The sequence below is a fragment of the Tupaia chinensis genome, unplaced genomic scaffold, assembly GCF_000334495.1.
Source record: "Tupaia chinensis unplaced genomic scaffold, TupChi_1.0 Scaffold000549_1, whole genome shotgun sequence".
Taxonomy (NCBI): Eukaryota; Metazoa; Chordata; class Mammalia; order Scandentia; family Tupaiidae; genus Tupaia; species Tupaia belangeri.
Window position 1 is genome coordinate 1,852,332 of NW_006160061.1, and position 16,545 is coordinate 1,868,876.

At 40.8% G+C, this 16,545-nt stretch overlaps 1 protein-coding gene across 2 annotated transcripts in view; it reads left to right on the forward strand.

Moving 5' to 3' along the window:
* Positions 1–16,545, forward strand: part of STAM2 (signal transducing adaptor molecule 2) — a 68,884-nt gene that overhangs the window by 798 nt on the left and 51,541 nt on the right. Inside the window, exon 2 of one of the 2 annotated variants that reach the window (XM_006157624.3) lies at positions 33–205. In XM_006157624.3, the coding sequence (XP_006157686.1) occupies positions 166–205 (40 nt within the window). In that variant the 5' untranslated portion in view covers positions 33–165. Of the gene's footprint in view, positions 1–11; positions 206–16,545 lie in introns of those variants that run through there. The other variant, XM_006157622.3, reaches the window with a different exon arrangement.

Sequence of the window (16,545 nt, forward strand, 5' to 3'; positions counted from 1 at the left end):
GGTGCCCGGCCAGTCAGGGGGGAGCTGGGCAGGTGCGGTGGCGGAAGTGCGGGGACGGCGGCCGAAACGGAGTCCTCTAGGAAGCCGGGGCCTCGGGTCAGCCAACGGGGAGCAGCTGCGGAGCGCCAGCCAGACCGCGGCGGCTCTGGCTCAGGAGCCGGCGAGATGTCTCTGTTCGCAGCCAACCCTTTTGAACAAGACGTAGGTGAGTGCGGTGAACGATCCTGGACTGCCGTTTGTCCAGCGAGAAAGTGGGCGGTGGCGACTCCGGGGACCAGGAAGCTAAGCTAAGGCAGGGAAGGGGTGGTGCTGCTGTGTAGGCGTCGGGATTTTTCTGGGGGCAGCCCCTGCGCGTTGCTAGCGATCAGGGGAGCGTTTCTAGGCTGCTTGAGTTTAGGGACCCCTAAGGAATGTTCCCTTATCAAGCGCGCTAATGGGAAAGAACCCTCGGTCTCTCTGGAGAGTGGACTAATTGAGTAATTGCAGTGTTGACACAAACTTCCAGCTCCCCCTAGAGCTATTAACTTCACCCCTCCCCCCGATTTGAACACTTGTGGCAGTGGGGACCCTGTTGTCTGGGGCAGCCCAACCCTAGAGACCTTAGCTGCTCCCATGGAATAGGAAGAAATTTCCTATGTACACATGCAGCCAAGCTCTGATAGTGCAGTTTCAGGACTGACAGTTCTGGAGGTGCCGTGAGATGCTCTACCTTAGAGTGTGAAAAAGAAAACTCTTGCATCTCAAAATGGCCCGGACTAACTAATAGTTTACTTGTGGGAGTCAAAGGCTCTGTTCTCTTGGTGATTCTAGGGTAAGAAAGAGATGAATGGGATATTAGAACTTACTTTTGGCGTCAGGATAACAGTAAAGAACAAACAGGCTAGGAGAACACTTTTGTAGGGGCAGTTAACAGAACCTCAAGTCAATTTTTAGGATTTATAATGAAAAACAAACAAAAATCATGATTGAAAATTGCCTGAGTCTCACAGAACACATTTTTGCAGTGAGCTATGTATTTTATAGTTAGAAATTGTATTTAATGAGACTAAATTAAGGGTGAGTAATAGATGTATTATACATGTATGTGTGTAAGTAGTTCTTTCTTGACTCTTAGATGGTACTAGATGGTCTTCAGATATGTAGCCCATTATTTCATTCAACTTTTTGTCTTAGTTGATCTCAGGTAACTGGCATAAATTTAGGAAACATAACATAACATTAGTCTCTGCTTTGAAATGCTTACTTATGTTACCTTAGTGAGACCTGAACATTTTATTGCAGTTGTGAAGACTTTCATTTTGTTATAATGAAGTAAGATAAAAGAGGTGAAATATAATGACACAAATGATTTTACATTTAAAAAATGATGAACTCTTTCTTCAAGGAAACTTTTTCCTGAAAGTTCATCATTTTCTGATTGCAACTTCTTTGGTAAGAGTAGGCTGAGTTGTTGCCTTTTTTGCTTTCCTACAACATTGCTTCAGTGGCTCTTGAGGTCCCTGCTTGATTTAGTGGATCCCAGCTTCGTACCACTGGTGTAAAACAAGACACTGCTGTTCTGACAGAGAACACTGTATATAGGTCATTTCATGGGCAGTGTCATCAACCGGACCTTCAAATGCTTACTCATTAGCTCTAGTTTGGCTGAATTCGGCACCCAAAAGACAGTTTAAAGGTGAACGAAGCAAAAACAAACAAACAAACAAATAAATAAGGGACTAGCCGTTAGTGTAATGGCTATGTCGCTGAACTCCCATATAGTCGACCGCGGTTGAAGTCTTGGACTCGGTGGCTTAAACTCATGCCAAGTGCATGTACGTGTGTGCCCAAGGTCCCGAGAGGAGAATGGAGTAGAAGGGGTTGCGGGGTCTCCAAACCTCCCCCCCCACTTGGGGGATGATTTCTCACTGTCTCTCTGTGTCTCTCTGGCGAGTGCACGCACCCTATAGCAAAAAAGAAAGAAAAAAAAGTGAACAAATGAGTTTAGTTGAGGCCTAATTTTAACTTCTTCTAGACATGAATGGAATTAGAAAAGTGGAGTGAAATACCGAAGAGCTTGGAGGCCAGCTTGTGGTCTGGTGGTTAAAATGGCTGGATCCCACATGGCCAGCTGTGCAGTATAATTTCCCAGACCTGGTGGCTTGAAACACACCAAGCATGTGTGAGCATGTATACCTGTGTGCCCAAAACCCTGAAAAAAGAGAGAAATGGAGGACAAAGGATTGCAGCGTGACCACTCCCCACCCCACCCCCCCATGTACCCTCTGGCTGATTTAAAAGAAAGACACACTGAGGAGCTCAAATTAGCCTTAAACCTATACCATAGAAGAAAAATTATGTATTGTTTTTCAAATCTTAAAGCACCTTTTAATTTAAAATAGTTAATACTTGAGATGTCTTCAGGAATGTTCCTTTACAGTGTCTTTGTCTCTCTCACCTTTTCTTGATTTAGTCTGATTTTTGTTACCTTTTTATTGTTGTTGTACCTTTGTTTACTCCTCATTCAGCAAGTATGCATTGAGTGATTACTGTGCATCAGGCATTGGGTATTCTGCTGACATAAAATCGAATAGACTGTGAGCTCCTAACCTCAGGGAACTCTCAAACTAGTGGAAAACATACATACACATAAAAAGATAATTATGATGTAGCGCTAATCAATGCAGACATGTGCTGCAGGATGACATTTCAGTAGACTAAGGATTGCATAGACCATAGCGGAGTGTACTCTGCAGTATTCACACAGCGAAATTGCTTAACGAATGGAGCACCTTTATTAATTGATGCGCGACTGTACAGTGTGAGGGATACACAAGATGCTGTACTTCTCCCTTTGTTTAAAGCAGTAATTTTCCCTGAAGAAAACACAAGGACCTTCAGGTAGGAACTTTCTCTATAAAGGGGTCTTTGCAACATCATTCACATGGGGAAGAAATCCTTTTGTGGGTACCTGAGAAAAGCTGTGATATGGGTCAAGATGTCTAGGAAGGCACTCATGAATTGATAGTGATGTGTAGCCTGTCATATGAAAGCAGGCCAGAGGCTAGGAAGTAAGGAATGCTGACAAGGTCGGATTTTTTTCTTCGAGTGGGAACCTACAAGCTCCAAAGGGTATACTAGGTAGGATAGCACATGGGCTCTTTAAACATTTTCTTGGATTTCTTCAACTCTAGATTCTTTTTTTATTGTTCAGTAAGATTTCTTTGACATTATTCTGAGGGGGAAAAAAAATAGGGCTTGCTGATAGCATGGTGATTAAGGCAGCTGGATCCCACATGGTCAAGCATGTAGTTTGAATCCTAGACTTGGTGACTTGAAAAACATGCCAGGTGTGTGTGTGTGGCCAAAATACCAAGAGGAGAATGGAGGAAAAGGGGTCTCAGCATGGCCATCTCCTTGGAGGGGAGGGGGTGGTCGTTTCTCACTTTCTCTCTCTCTTCTCTCTCCAGTGAGAACATGTGCCCTGTAGCAAATTTTGAAAAAAAAGAAAGAAAATATCCATCCCCCCAACCCCATCTCCCACAGGTACTCAAGTCTTAAGTTAGGGGCTATCAAGTTCCTGCGTTGGAGCTTGGTTGGAGTATTTTTTTAAATAATTTTTGCCAGAGGATGTGTGTGCTCACTGGAGAGAGAGAGAAAGCACCCCTTTATGGGGCATGGTCATGCTGCAATCCCTTTTCCTCCATTTCTTTCTCCTTTCAGGATTTTGGGCGTGTGCATGTGTGCACTTAAAACACGCACGCCTGATGTGTTTTCCAAGTTGCTGGGTTCAGGACTTGAATTGTTGAGTGGACTATGTGGGATCCAGCTGCCTTAGCGTCCACACCATGCCCTGGCCCAGAGGCAGCCATTCTTAAAAATTCCAGTGGGAAAGGGAATCATGGGGAACAGAGCTACGGTCAGAAGACTTAGTGGTTAATATTAAAAGGGAAAGTGTCATTTCCTTATGTTCTTTACCCATTTTTCCAGTCTTACTACATTGGTTTCCCAGTCATGACTTCAGTGTTTTAAGTTCTGACTCTTGTTTGTGTATCTTTTTTCCCCTTACTGGAGCCAGGCAATCTTGCTTGTCACTTTGGCCTCTGTACTATTTACCATTCATTGCTAAATGCTGCCTCTTCTCAACAACCTTGGTACCCTGTGTCTTAAAGGTATACCTACTTTGGTCTCAGAAACTGAGCTCAAATTCTGCTTCTACAAAATTCTTCTGACACAGCATTTCAAAGTGTGAATATTTAAAAGTGTACCTTTCCATGTGACATTCGAATGTGTGTGTTACCATGCCTGGCTTTTGTTGTATGAGAAGAACTTAACAATGAAACAACTTAAGATTTTCAGTCCTGCAGTCTTTTTTCCAGTGAATTCTTTTTTAAAAGAGATCTAGTTTAAAAAATGGATTTGATAGCATTCCAGTAATACAAATATATTTTATACATTCACATTTATAACATTTACTTAGTAAGTCACCAGTTGAGTTTGATAAAGTTATAAATTTTGTAAAAAGTTAAAATGAAAAGAAATGCTTGATTATGGATAAGAGTGGTAGCCTTAACAGCCTTCCCCCCCCCCCCCCTGTTGCTTTTTTGTGTTTGTTGGTAACGTGCCTTATTGTGCTTGCATGGTACCAAAAATCATCATATCTTTAGATAGTTACAAATTTTAATGAATACATCTTTTAGTTTGCTGTTATGTTGATAAACAGAAATACCTGAGATTGGGTAATTTGTAAAGAATTGAGTTTTACTGGCTTACAGTTCTGGTGACTGGAAATTCCGAAGGCATGGGATAGCCATCTGGCAATCCTCCACTGTATTACAGCATGGCAGAAAAAAGCGAGTGCGTGCAAAAAGAGAGCAACTTCAGGCATTCATTATTGCTTATTTACTTTTTAAAAAAGATCATTCCATTTGTTGTTATTATTATTATTATTGCCTTTATTATTTTTAATTTGACCAGACAGAGACAGAAAGGGAGTGGGAAAGTGAGAAAGCAAGCCACCAGGTATGGGACTCAAACTGTGGTTGGCCACGTGGGAATCCATCACCCCCAACCCCCATGCCACCTGCCAGCCCTATGTACTTATTTTTAAAGTTTGTTTAGTTCTTCCATGAGGAGCAGGGAGACCCCCAACAGCGTGTTGTGCCCCCAGCCAGCCCAGTTCATGGACACACACTCACAAGCCTGGTGTGTCCAGGGAAGCCTTGTGAGGCACTCAGGACCCTTCCATATGGGTCCAGCATTGTGGATTGTTGTGTTAGCACACTGCAGTCCACTCTGGTGGAAACTAACCCATTCCTGTGAAAGCAAGAACTCTGTCCTACAAGGTAGCATTGCCCTATATTCTAAACACCACTCTCTAGGCATCACCTAAAACTTGTACTGGGGCCAGCAGGAGGTGTGGTGGTTTAGGTGCTGAACTCCCGTATGGTCAATCACGGTTCAAGTGCCAGACCTGGTGGCTTGCTTTCTCTTTTTCCCTTTCTCTCTCTCTCTGGTGAGTAAAAATTTAAGAAGTAAAAATAATAATAAGTAAAATTAAATACATAATTATTTTAAAAAGAATAAATAAAAACTCATACCACCTCTTAGTACCATTAAATTGGGGACCAAGCTTCCAGCACATCAGTCTTTGGGGACAAACCACAGCAGTGTATTTCGTAGTTTTTTTTTTTTTTTAGCTGAAATATTTTGAGATAAAGTATAGACTACAACATAAACCCCCATTTCTTTTTTTGTTTGTTTGTTTTTGGAGAGGTTTTTCACTATAGGGCGCGTGCGCTCGCCAGACAGACAGAGACAGAGAGACAGAAAGCGAGAAATCACCCCCCAGAGGGGGTGGCCATGCTGCAATCCCTTCTCCTCCATTCTCCTCTCAGAATCTTGGGCATGCATGCACACACGCCCAGCGTGAGTTTTAAGCCACTGGGTCTGGGATGCGAACTGCAGTCGACTACATAGGAGTCCAGTGGCATAGCCATTACGCTAACTGCTGGTCCCTAAACCCCCATTTCTACCCGGCAACTGCATTTAATCCTAATATTTTAACATACTTGATTTTTAAAAAAATTTTTTAGTGACAACATTCAAGATAGAGTTGAAATGCTCTGGTATATTTTTCTTTTTAGTTTATTTCTCCCATGAGTGACAGACAACGAGAGCTCCTCCAACTGAGTCTGGGCATTGCAGTCTATCTCTTGCCAAGCCTGGATCCTGGGCATGCCCATGCCCAGTATTCTCAGGGAAGTCTCTGGACACAAACCCAGAATTTCCACACGTAGATCAGCCTCTCAGAGCTTTGCATTTTGCTGCTGCACTACCCTTCAGCCTCTACTGTAATATTTTTAGCAGCTACCCTGTCCAGTTTTTTTTTTTCCTACTTTCTCAGAGTTAAGCACTCATTAAATAGGTAGAAATTGAGTATATATTGTAGTGCATACATACGAATATACTATCTGTGTTGTTGTTTTTAGATTTTTATTACAGGGCCTGTGTGCTCACCTGAGTGAGACAGAAAGGACGAGAAATTGTCCCCCAGGGGTATGACCAAGCTGCACACTCTCTCCATTCTCCTCTAGGGATTCTGGGCATGTATGCATTATGTGCCTGGTGTGCTTTTCAGACTGCCAAGTTTGAACTTGAATCTTGGAGTTGGCCATATGGGATCCAGTGCTTTAACCAACATGTCACCTGCTAGCCTGCATGTTTTGTTTTGTTTTAGGTTTTTGCCATAGGGTGTGTGCGCAGGAGAGCGAAAGAGAAAGAAAATGAGAAATCACCTCCCAGGGGGATGGCCACTTGGCAGTTTTCTCTCCTCTGTTCTCTCAGGACCCTGAGCACATACATGCTCACACATGTCTGGTGTAATTCTTTAGCCACTGGGTCTGGGACTTGAACTGCAGTCTTCCATGTAGGAGTCCAATACCTTAACCACCACTCCACCTGCTGGATCTGGCTGGCTTGTTCTTAAATTTAAAAAAAAAGAATTACTTTAAAATAATTTATTTTTGAGGGAGATTTTTGCTATAGGGTGTGTGCACTTGCAAGAGAGACAGAGACAGACAGTGAGACATCACCCCACAGAGGGGATGGCCATGCTGCAATCCCTTCTCCATTCTCTTCTCACAATTTTGGGCATGCACACATGTGCACCTGGCATGAGTTTTAAGTTGCAGGGTCTGGGACTCTAACTGCAACTGACTATGTGGGAGTCCATCAACATAAACATTATGCCATCTGCTGGTCCCCAAAAGTCATGCTGCAACTGTTGTCATTCATCATTTTTTTTTTTTTTGAGATTCAGGTTGGTGTTTGTAGCTATAGTTCACTAGTTTTAGCAGCTATGTGATACTCTGTTGAATGAGTATGCCACATCCATTCTTCTACTGATGGCCCTGAAGTTGTTTCCAGTGTGTTGCTTTTATAAAGGGTTCTGCACTTAAAGTTTCTATTGACACTTCCTTTTGTTCATGAGTGAAAAGTTCTCTGTTGTATCTTGAAAGGGAATTCCTTAGACAAGACCTTGTATAGAGTTTACAATACAGATGCTCCTTGACTTACAATAGGATTACATCCTGATACATCCAGCATAAGTTGAAACTATTCCAAGTCTAAAAAGCATTTACTATCAGGACCAGCTGGTGGCATGGTGGTTGAGACTCTGGACCCCTACATGGCTAACCACAGTTTGTCCTGGACCTGGCAGCTTGTTTTCTCACTCCCTTTCTCTCTCTCTCTGTCTCTCTCTGGTCAAAATTGAAGAATAATGATAATAAATTAAATTAAAAATAAATAAATATCTAGAAAAAACAGTATTTAAGGCAGCTTAGTGTAGCCTACCTTAAACATGCTTAGAACACTTACGTTAGCCTATAGCTGGGCAAAATCAAGTGCCTCAAAGCCTATTTTCTAATAAAGTATTAAATATCTCACGTAACTTATTGAATGCTGTAGAAAAGGAAAAGACAGGATGGTTTTATGGGTACTTTTTTTTTTTGAGAGGTTTTTGCTATAGGGCGTGTGTGCTTGCCAGAAAGAAAGAGACAGAGAGATACAAAGCGAGAAATCACCCCCCAGGGGAGATGGCCACACCGCAATCCCTTCTCCTCCATTCTTCTCTCGGGATCTTGGGCACGCACGCACATGCGCCCAGCGTGAGTTAAAGCCACCAGGTCTGGGACTCGAACTGCGGTCAACTACATGGGAGTCCAGCGACATAGCCATTACGCCAACTGCTGGTCCCAATGGGTACTTAAATAATGGTTTTCTGTTCATTGGATATTGCTTTTGTACCATGATAATAAAGTTGGTAGAACTGTAAGCCAAACCATTGTTAGGTCAGGAACAACTTGTATCAGATAGTGCAAAACTGGCCTTCCAGGTCTTGGAGATTTCACTCTTACCAGCAGTGATAATGACATTCTTGTTGTTCCATAGCCTCAGTAATGGCTGGGTATTGTCAGATTTCAAAAATTATGCCCATTTGATGGGTGTCAAGTAAGACATTTAAACATTTTCCATTTCATTTCAACTTTAGTGCTGGTGAAATTAAACATCATTTATATTTTGGCTATTCTTGTTTTTCTTTTTTCTGTAAATTGTCTGTTTATAATTTTTGCTTATTATTTGGTTAGATTTTATTGGTTTTTGGAGTTCTGTATACAATCTCCACTAATCTTTTGCTGTATGAATTGAAAATCTGTATTGCAGTTTGTTACCTCTTTTAATTTTTTTTATGTCTTTTATTATAAAGAAAATGTGGGTCAGTTCTGCAGCTCAGTAGTTAAGTTCTATGCATTGGGAGCTGGATCCCACATGGCTCACTATGGTTTAAATCGTGGCCCCTGTGGCTTAAAAATCTCACCAAGCATGTGTATGTGCATGCCCAAAGTCCTGATGGAATGGAGAAGTGGAGAAAAAAAGGATTGTGGGGTGGTCATGCCCTACTGGAGGGTGCTTTCCCTCTCCTCTCTGTGGCAAGTGTGTGCACCTGTGGACAATAAAAAAAAAGGAGAATTTAAGTTTTAGTTTAGTGATACTCTGTCTTCCTCCTTGATTTTATTTAACTTGTCTGAGAAAGTCTTCCCTACTCTGAAGTTTTAAGGATATCGTCATATTCTGAAATTTTTTAAAGTTTTGCTTTTCATATTTAGGTCTTTAATTCACCAAGACCTGTTCTTTATGTAGGTTCTGCAGAGAGGTTGAATTGGATAATCATTTGCTAGTAAATAATAATTAATGTTTAATCACCATTTTTGAATTGTCTCTTCTTTCCCCACTATTTTGTATCACTTCTTTTTTCAAGAATTATTTATTTAATTTTATTATTATTATTATTTTAAAAATTGACCAGAGAGACAGACAGAGAGAAAGAAAGCAAGCCTTTAGGTCTGAGACTCAAACTGTGGTCAGCTATGTGGGAGTCCAGTGCCCTATTACACCACCTGCTGGGCCCTGTAACACTTCTCTAGACAGGGAAAATGAGAACTCACTCCCCTGGGAGTTGGCCACACCACAATCCCTTCTCTATTCTTCTCTCAGAATTTTGAGTACATGCACACACACACACCTGGTGTGATTTTCACATCTCTTGATCTGGGACTCAAACTGTTATCAGCAGTGTGAGAGTCTCGCTCCCTAATCATGCCACTTGCTGGCCCCTCTTTTTTTAAATAAAGTTTTGCTAGAGAAAGAAAAGAAAGTGAATAGGTATCCCTCCTTTCGTGGGGGATGATCACGCCACAATCCCTTCTCCCCCATTTCTCTGTTCAGGACTTTGAGCATGCATGTATAGGTGTCCAGTGTATTTCAAGCCACTGGGTCTGGGGCTTAAACTGTGCATTAGGCTATGTGGGATCCAGCTGCCTTAACTTCCACACCATTGGCTGCTCCCACCATCTTGTTTCCTCTTTTTGATTATCTTAGCTTTTTTTGGTTTTGGTTCTTTCCTATGTATGTTTTGAAAGATTGGTTACAATAAGTATAAATAGAAATGTCTTGTAATGATTTTTAATAATTAAGAGAAAAGACATTTTCATTTGTTGCATAGCAGCTGATGGTGTTGATAATTAAAAAATACATTTTTATTCCTTAAAAAGATTTAATTCTAAATTTACCTATAGTTTGAAAGTAAGGCCAAAGGGCAAGATGATTTTCTACAAGTAAATATACATCATAATACCATAGCAGTGTAGTTATACTTGTGTCTCTAGCATTCCTTTCTTGTTTAAACAAAGGACCTCAGGGGTGTGGTGTATGTTAAGAACACTTTGTATATAGGTGCATAATGTAGAATATCAAACTCTGGCCACTCGACAACTGGTAGTTTTAACTGTCTGTCATCAAAATAAAACTTAAGGAGATATCATTTATTTCCTGTTACTCCTTTCCTCATTTGTTGCCTTTTGTCTCCAAATCTAACCACCTCTCTTCTGTCCCAGCCTTGATTTTTCAATAGTGTAAGTTGAGGTTTTCTTAAAAAAGTTCTTGCTGGGAATCCAGCAGGTGTCATGACAGTTAAGTATGTTAGGCCCCCACGTGGCTGACCGTGGTTCAAGTCCTGGACGTGGTGCTTGCTTTCTCACTCCTCCCCACCCTCACCTCATTCTCATTCTCTCCCTCTCTGGTCAAATTACAAATGGATGGATAAATAAAGTTAAGTAAGATAATTCTTTTTTTTTTCTTTTTTTTTTTTTTTTGGAGAGGTTTTAGCTATAGGGTGCGTGTGCTCGCCAGACAGAGAGAGACATAGAGACAGAAAGCGAGGAATCACCCCCCAGGGGGGATGGTCACGCCGCAATCCCTTCTCCTCCATTCTCCTCTTGGGATCTTGGACATGCACGCACATGCGCCCGGCGTGAGTTCTAAGCCACCGGGTCTGGGACGTGAACCACAGTCGACTACGTGGGAGTCCAGTGACATAACCATTACGCTAACTGCTGGTTCCCAATAAGACAATTCTTAAAAAGATTTTTGCTTACAGTTTTTCCCCTTTTAACCAGTTATCAGCCAATCATCAATATTTCTCAAACTCTCTTGGTGAGAAGAATATTATTTCAGAAACATATGAGACATTCTGATATTGCCCAAACATTGTTTTCCTTTATCTTTCTTTTTCATAATTGAGTTTCAGATTGGCTTATTGACATGTTCAGTTCCTTGGCTGAAATTAATATTACTCCCATCATTTAGACTGATCTTAATGTTATTTTCATAATGGACCTGTAACTGCTGTGCTTGAAGACAAGCACCTCTGTCCCTATGACACCTCACAGATCTTTCTTACCATGAAGACCTATAAGAGCAGTCATTGTTTCATTCAAGAAGTCCTTTCTTTACTTAGTTCATTTAAGGAATATTGAAAATGGAATATCCTGTGAAATAGCTCTAGTTCTCACTGACTTTTAAAAAAATTTTCATTTAACTATGTTTATTATTATTGTTATTATATTAATTTGACCAGAGCGAGACAGAGAGAAAAAGAAAAAGTGGGAAAATGAGCAAGCAAGCCGCTGGATCTGGAACTCAAACCACAGTTGACTGTGTGGGAATCCAGTGCCTTTAACCACCACGCTACCTGCTGGCCCCCTCACTGACTTTTAATGCAAACTCAGAAACTGTGTTTAATAGATCTAGTATTTTAAAAAGCATAAAGGAAACGATGAATGATTTTTAAGTTTTATTATGCAGTCTCTGTGTTCTTTAGTATAAATTTTATTTTACATATTTTTTATTTTAAATGTATTTGCATTCATTCTTTACATTTATTCTATACATCAATACAGTATACAAAATGAGATTTTTCATCCAGAATACACTTTTTATTGACTCTATCAAGGATATTACCATACATGTTATTGTCAAATTATTTTCCATTTCTTGTTTCTTACATATTTTGCTTCCCCCCCCCTCCTAATTCCCTACCTCTCCCCCTCTGCCATCTCACACTCTCTTCTCACAGTTTTTGGTATCTACAGTTGCTTTCTATGCCTTTTTTCCCCTACGTTTTATTGATTCACTAAAGATCTTAATTAATTAAAATACTTTCAGTGACACGCACAGCTGATATATACATATCTATGAACACATGTATGACTTTAGGCATAAACCTCGGTTAGTAAAGTGAACATACTATAAGGTAGCACCTAGCTGGGGCTGTATAGCTTACTGCAATCATTAAATCGGTATTTTTTTATGACTCCTTAATTTCAAGAAAAACAATTTTAGTTTTAATAGATCAGAATCAAAATATGTTAAGAGAAATTTACATAAGACTTAAAGCCAGGAAAAAGGTTAGGATTCAGTTCAAACAGTAGGTAGATGAAACTATCAGCAATTCAAGAGAAGACAGAAATCCTTAAATCTGGAAAACAAAGCACAGAAGAAAATCAGTAATGTTTTAGTCAAAAGTTATAAAATTCTATTTCACCAGTTCAGTCTCATGTAATTAATTTTTATTGAATTTATAGTGTTACTAAGGTCTGACCTTATTTCTTTGACTTTAAATAAAAAAACAATTTCAACCAAGAATGCTAGATTATCCTTCCTGTGGGAAAAAAAAGACAAAACATTCTCAGATAAACAAAACCTGGAAGAATTTACCAGCACCAGTCCAACTCTCCACGAACTACTGAAAGGAGTACTATACCAGGAAAACTAAAATTGAACACACAGAAATAAGAGTACAAAAAACAACCAGGAAAATGGCCAGCCTAGTGGTGGGGACAAATCTGGAGTTGAATGTTAACTTCCAGAATTTAAATGGAAAGAAGTGAAGTGAAGTTTTTAACTGTTGTTAATTTTATCAGAAAGTGCGTGTGTTCAACAGAGAGACACAGACAAAGAGGGAGAGGGAGGAAAGCATCCCTCATTCCCCAGTGGGATGTGGTCATACTGCAACCGCTTCTTCATTTCTTCATCCTGTCTGGATTTGGGGGATACATGCTCTCAGTGTGTTTCTCAAGTTACTGGGACTGGGGTTCAGACTGGTTGGTTGGCCATGTGGGATATGGCTCCCTTAACCACTAGGTCCCAGTGCCAGATTGTGCAATACTAATTGTATATGAAAACTTGCATATTTTTTTCTGATCCAGAAAATATTCTCTTTTGAAAGCACTTAATTTTCATTTGCAGTTTGAGAATTGTAGTGACTCAGAATTTTAGTTCACTTTAACTAAAAGGAACTTCTTATTCTGATCGGGAACAGCTTCTTTTGCTTTCATTTGCCATGGGATGCATTATTTTAATAATCTCTCTTAAAAGCTTTACCTAAAGAAATCTAGCACGTATAGTGTTTTGTTTTTTCTCGTAATATGTGAGGCAGAGGGTTGAAGGAGTTTATAAGGTATTTCCTAGTCAGTCAAGTTTTGACACTTAAAACTAACCATCACAGTAGTATCAGTTAAAATCTTATAGCCATTTGAGGGCCAGTCCTTGGCCTGTGGTCAAGGCAATTGGATCTTGCATGACTGACCTCACAGTTCAAATCCTGGACCTGGTGCCTTGAAAAACATGCTGGGTGGGGGGACCAGCAGTTAGCGTAATGGCTGTGTTACTGGACTCCCACGTAGTCGACCACGGTTCAAGTCCCGGACCTGGTGGCTTAAACTCAGGCCAGGCGCGTGTGTGTGCATACCCAAGATCCTAAGAGGAAAATGGAGGAGAACGGATTGCAACATGGCCATCCCCCCTGGGGGGTGATTTCTCGCTTTCTGTCTCTCTGTCTCTCTCTGTCTGGCGAGTGCACACACCCTATGGGTGGGACCAGCAGTTGGCTTGATGGCTATGTCACTGGACTCCCATATAGTCGACCGCAGTTCTAGTCCCAGACCTGGTGGCTTAAACTCATGCAGGGCACATGTGTGTGCATGCCCAAGATCCCAAGAGGAGAATGGAGGAGAAGGGATTGTGGCGTGACCATGCCCCCTGGGGGGTGATTTCACGCTTTCTGTGGTGGGCCCGTGTACCTTATACCAAAAACCCCTAAAAAAAAAAAAAAAAAAAAAACACGCTGGGCATGTGTGCTTGGGTGTCCAAAATGCTGAAAGAATGGAACAGTGGAGAAGGGATTGGAGCATGACCATTCCCCATGGGGGGGGTGCTTTCTTATTTTCCTTCTCTCTCTCTCTCTCTCTCTCTCTCTCTCTCTCTCTTTCTTTCTCTCTGATGAGCACACGTGCTCTCTGGCAAAAAATTTTTTAAAAAATAAATTTTTAGCCATTCTAGTGGATACCTCATTGTGGTTTATTTTTGTTTGGTTTTTAAGTTGCCAGAGGAGGGGCAGAGAGCTGCCAGAGAGCTGGCAGAGAGCAGATGGCATGGTGGTCAAGGTGCTGGATTCTTACATGGCCAGCCATGGTTTGACTCTGGGACCTTGCAGTCTAAAAGTCATGCTGGGCACATGGGCATTTATATCCAGAATCCCAGGAGGATAGTGGAGAAGAAGGGATTGCAGCATGGCTATCTCTTCTGAGGAGTGATTTCTCATGTTCTCTCTCTCTCTCTCTGTATCTCTGTCTCTCTGATGAGCATATGTGCCCTATAGCAAAAAACTAAAAAGAAAGAGAGAAAGGAAGGAAGAAAGAATCACCAGAGGATGCTCTCATCCATTTCTCCATCCTGTGAGGATTTTGGGGCACACACACATGCTCGGCATGCCTTTCAAGATGTCAAGCCTAGGAGAAATTGATCCATGGTCAGCCATGTGGGATCTGGCTCCCTTAACTACTAGGCTATGGAACCAGCCCTCAGTTAGTTTTTACAACTTCTCTTTTAAGCATGGATAACTATTTAAATTTCCATTTTCTTAATGAGAACATGTATTCAGATTTGAGTCAGAGCTTAAGTGGACTATCCAGAGCTGTCAAGCTTAGTTTCAGAGCTAATTGTATAGAAGGCAGGTCTTCAGTGTTTAATTGTTGGTTTGCCCCTGTCTTGTGAGGCCTGCAAGTATTCCAGAGATGCATAAATACTTTTTTCAGTCTGCAGAGATCATGTCATTATGTGTCCAGCCTGGGTATTTTTGGTTCTTCATCATGACTTTCTTTCCTGTTAGTAGGTACTTTGGAGACTGATTATTTTTTTCTTATCCCCAGACATTAGTAAGCATCTTATGTATGATGCTTCCTGATAGGCTCATTACAATACAGATTATACTTAGAACCTCTGTGCTTCCACCCTCTGCTATGATGTAATGGTGTGTGGAAATGAGCATGCTCGTTTTTGCAGTGTTGAGAAAGTAGCATGGTTCTCACCTAACAGGTTTGAATTTGCAGGGATATAAAAGCTAGCCCTAGAACTTTTGCCTTTTTAATAGTTGGTTTAAAATATTAAAATTAAAGGTGATTTTGATGTGGGTTTTCCCCTTCTTTCCTATCTTTCTTGTGTTTCCAAATCTCTGTTTCTCCTACTCTTCTCCCAAAATGTTGATAGTGACATGAGAAATGATAAAATACTGGCAGTCACTTTTCTGTATTCCAGCAGAGCAAGAAGTTCTTAATAATAATAATGATTAATAATAATAAAATTACAGCTCTGACTCAAATCTGAGAATGCATGTTTTATTATTATTATTGTTGTTGTTGTTATTGTTTCTTTTAGTCATAGTGTGCACGCTTTATCCAGAAACAGAGGCAGGAAGAAGGAAAGAAAGAAATCACCTTCTGTGGGGAGGGTCATGCCACAGTCTCTTCTCCATTCTTCTCTTGGGCACACGTGCACACAAACCCAGCATGATCTTCAAGCTGCCAGGTCCGAGACTTGAACTACAGTTGATCATGGGGAGTTCAACTTCTTAATCACCATGCCACCTGCTGACCCTATATGTAGTAATATTACATGATATAGAAAATGAAGTTAATTATGACATTTTGCCTGATCTCTTGTTTATAAATAAAAATAGTTTCCATTTGTCTTGTGAGTGCAGGTGCCCTCTAGCACTAAAAAAAAGGAGGGTCGTGGGAATCTTTTTTTATTTTTTTAAGAATTATTTATTTTATTTGTTACTTTTTTTTTTATTTGACCAGAGAGAGAGAGAGAGAGAGATTGAGAGAGAGAGAGAAAGGAAAGGTGAGAAAGCAAGCCGCCAAATCCGAGGCTTGCTTTCTTATAAACTAGAAAAAATTGGCCTTCTTATATTTTTGGATAATTGCTCAGCTTATTAATGAATTAGTCCAAAACAAGGACATGTTTCTCTCTTTAGTGAAACCTTTCAGCTGTAGTTTCCTGCCAGATATAAAAATCAATTCTATTCATTTACTTGCTTTTTCTTTTTTTAGTTTTGTCTTAGGGTTTGTGCACTTGCCAGAGAGAGGGAGACTGAGAAATCACCTGGGGCGGGGGGGGGGGAATGGCCATGCTGCAATTCCTTTTTCTCCTGGGATTTTTGGCATCTATGCACATGTTCCCAGTGCGATTTTCAAGCCTTTTTCTCCTGGGATTTTTGGTATCTATGCACATGTTCCCGGTGTGATTTCTGGGATTTGAACTGGTGTTGTCCATGTGAGAATCCAGTGCTTACCTGCTGGTCCTTCATTTTGCTTTCTATTTTCT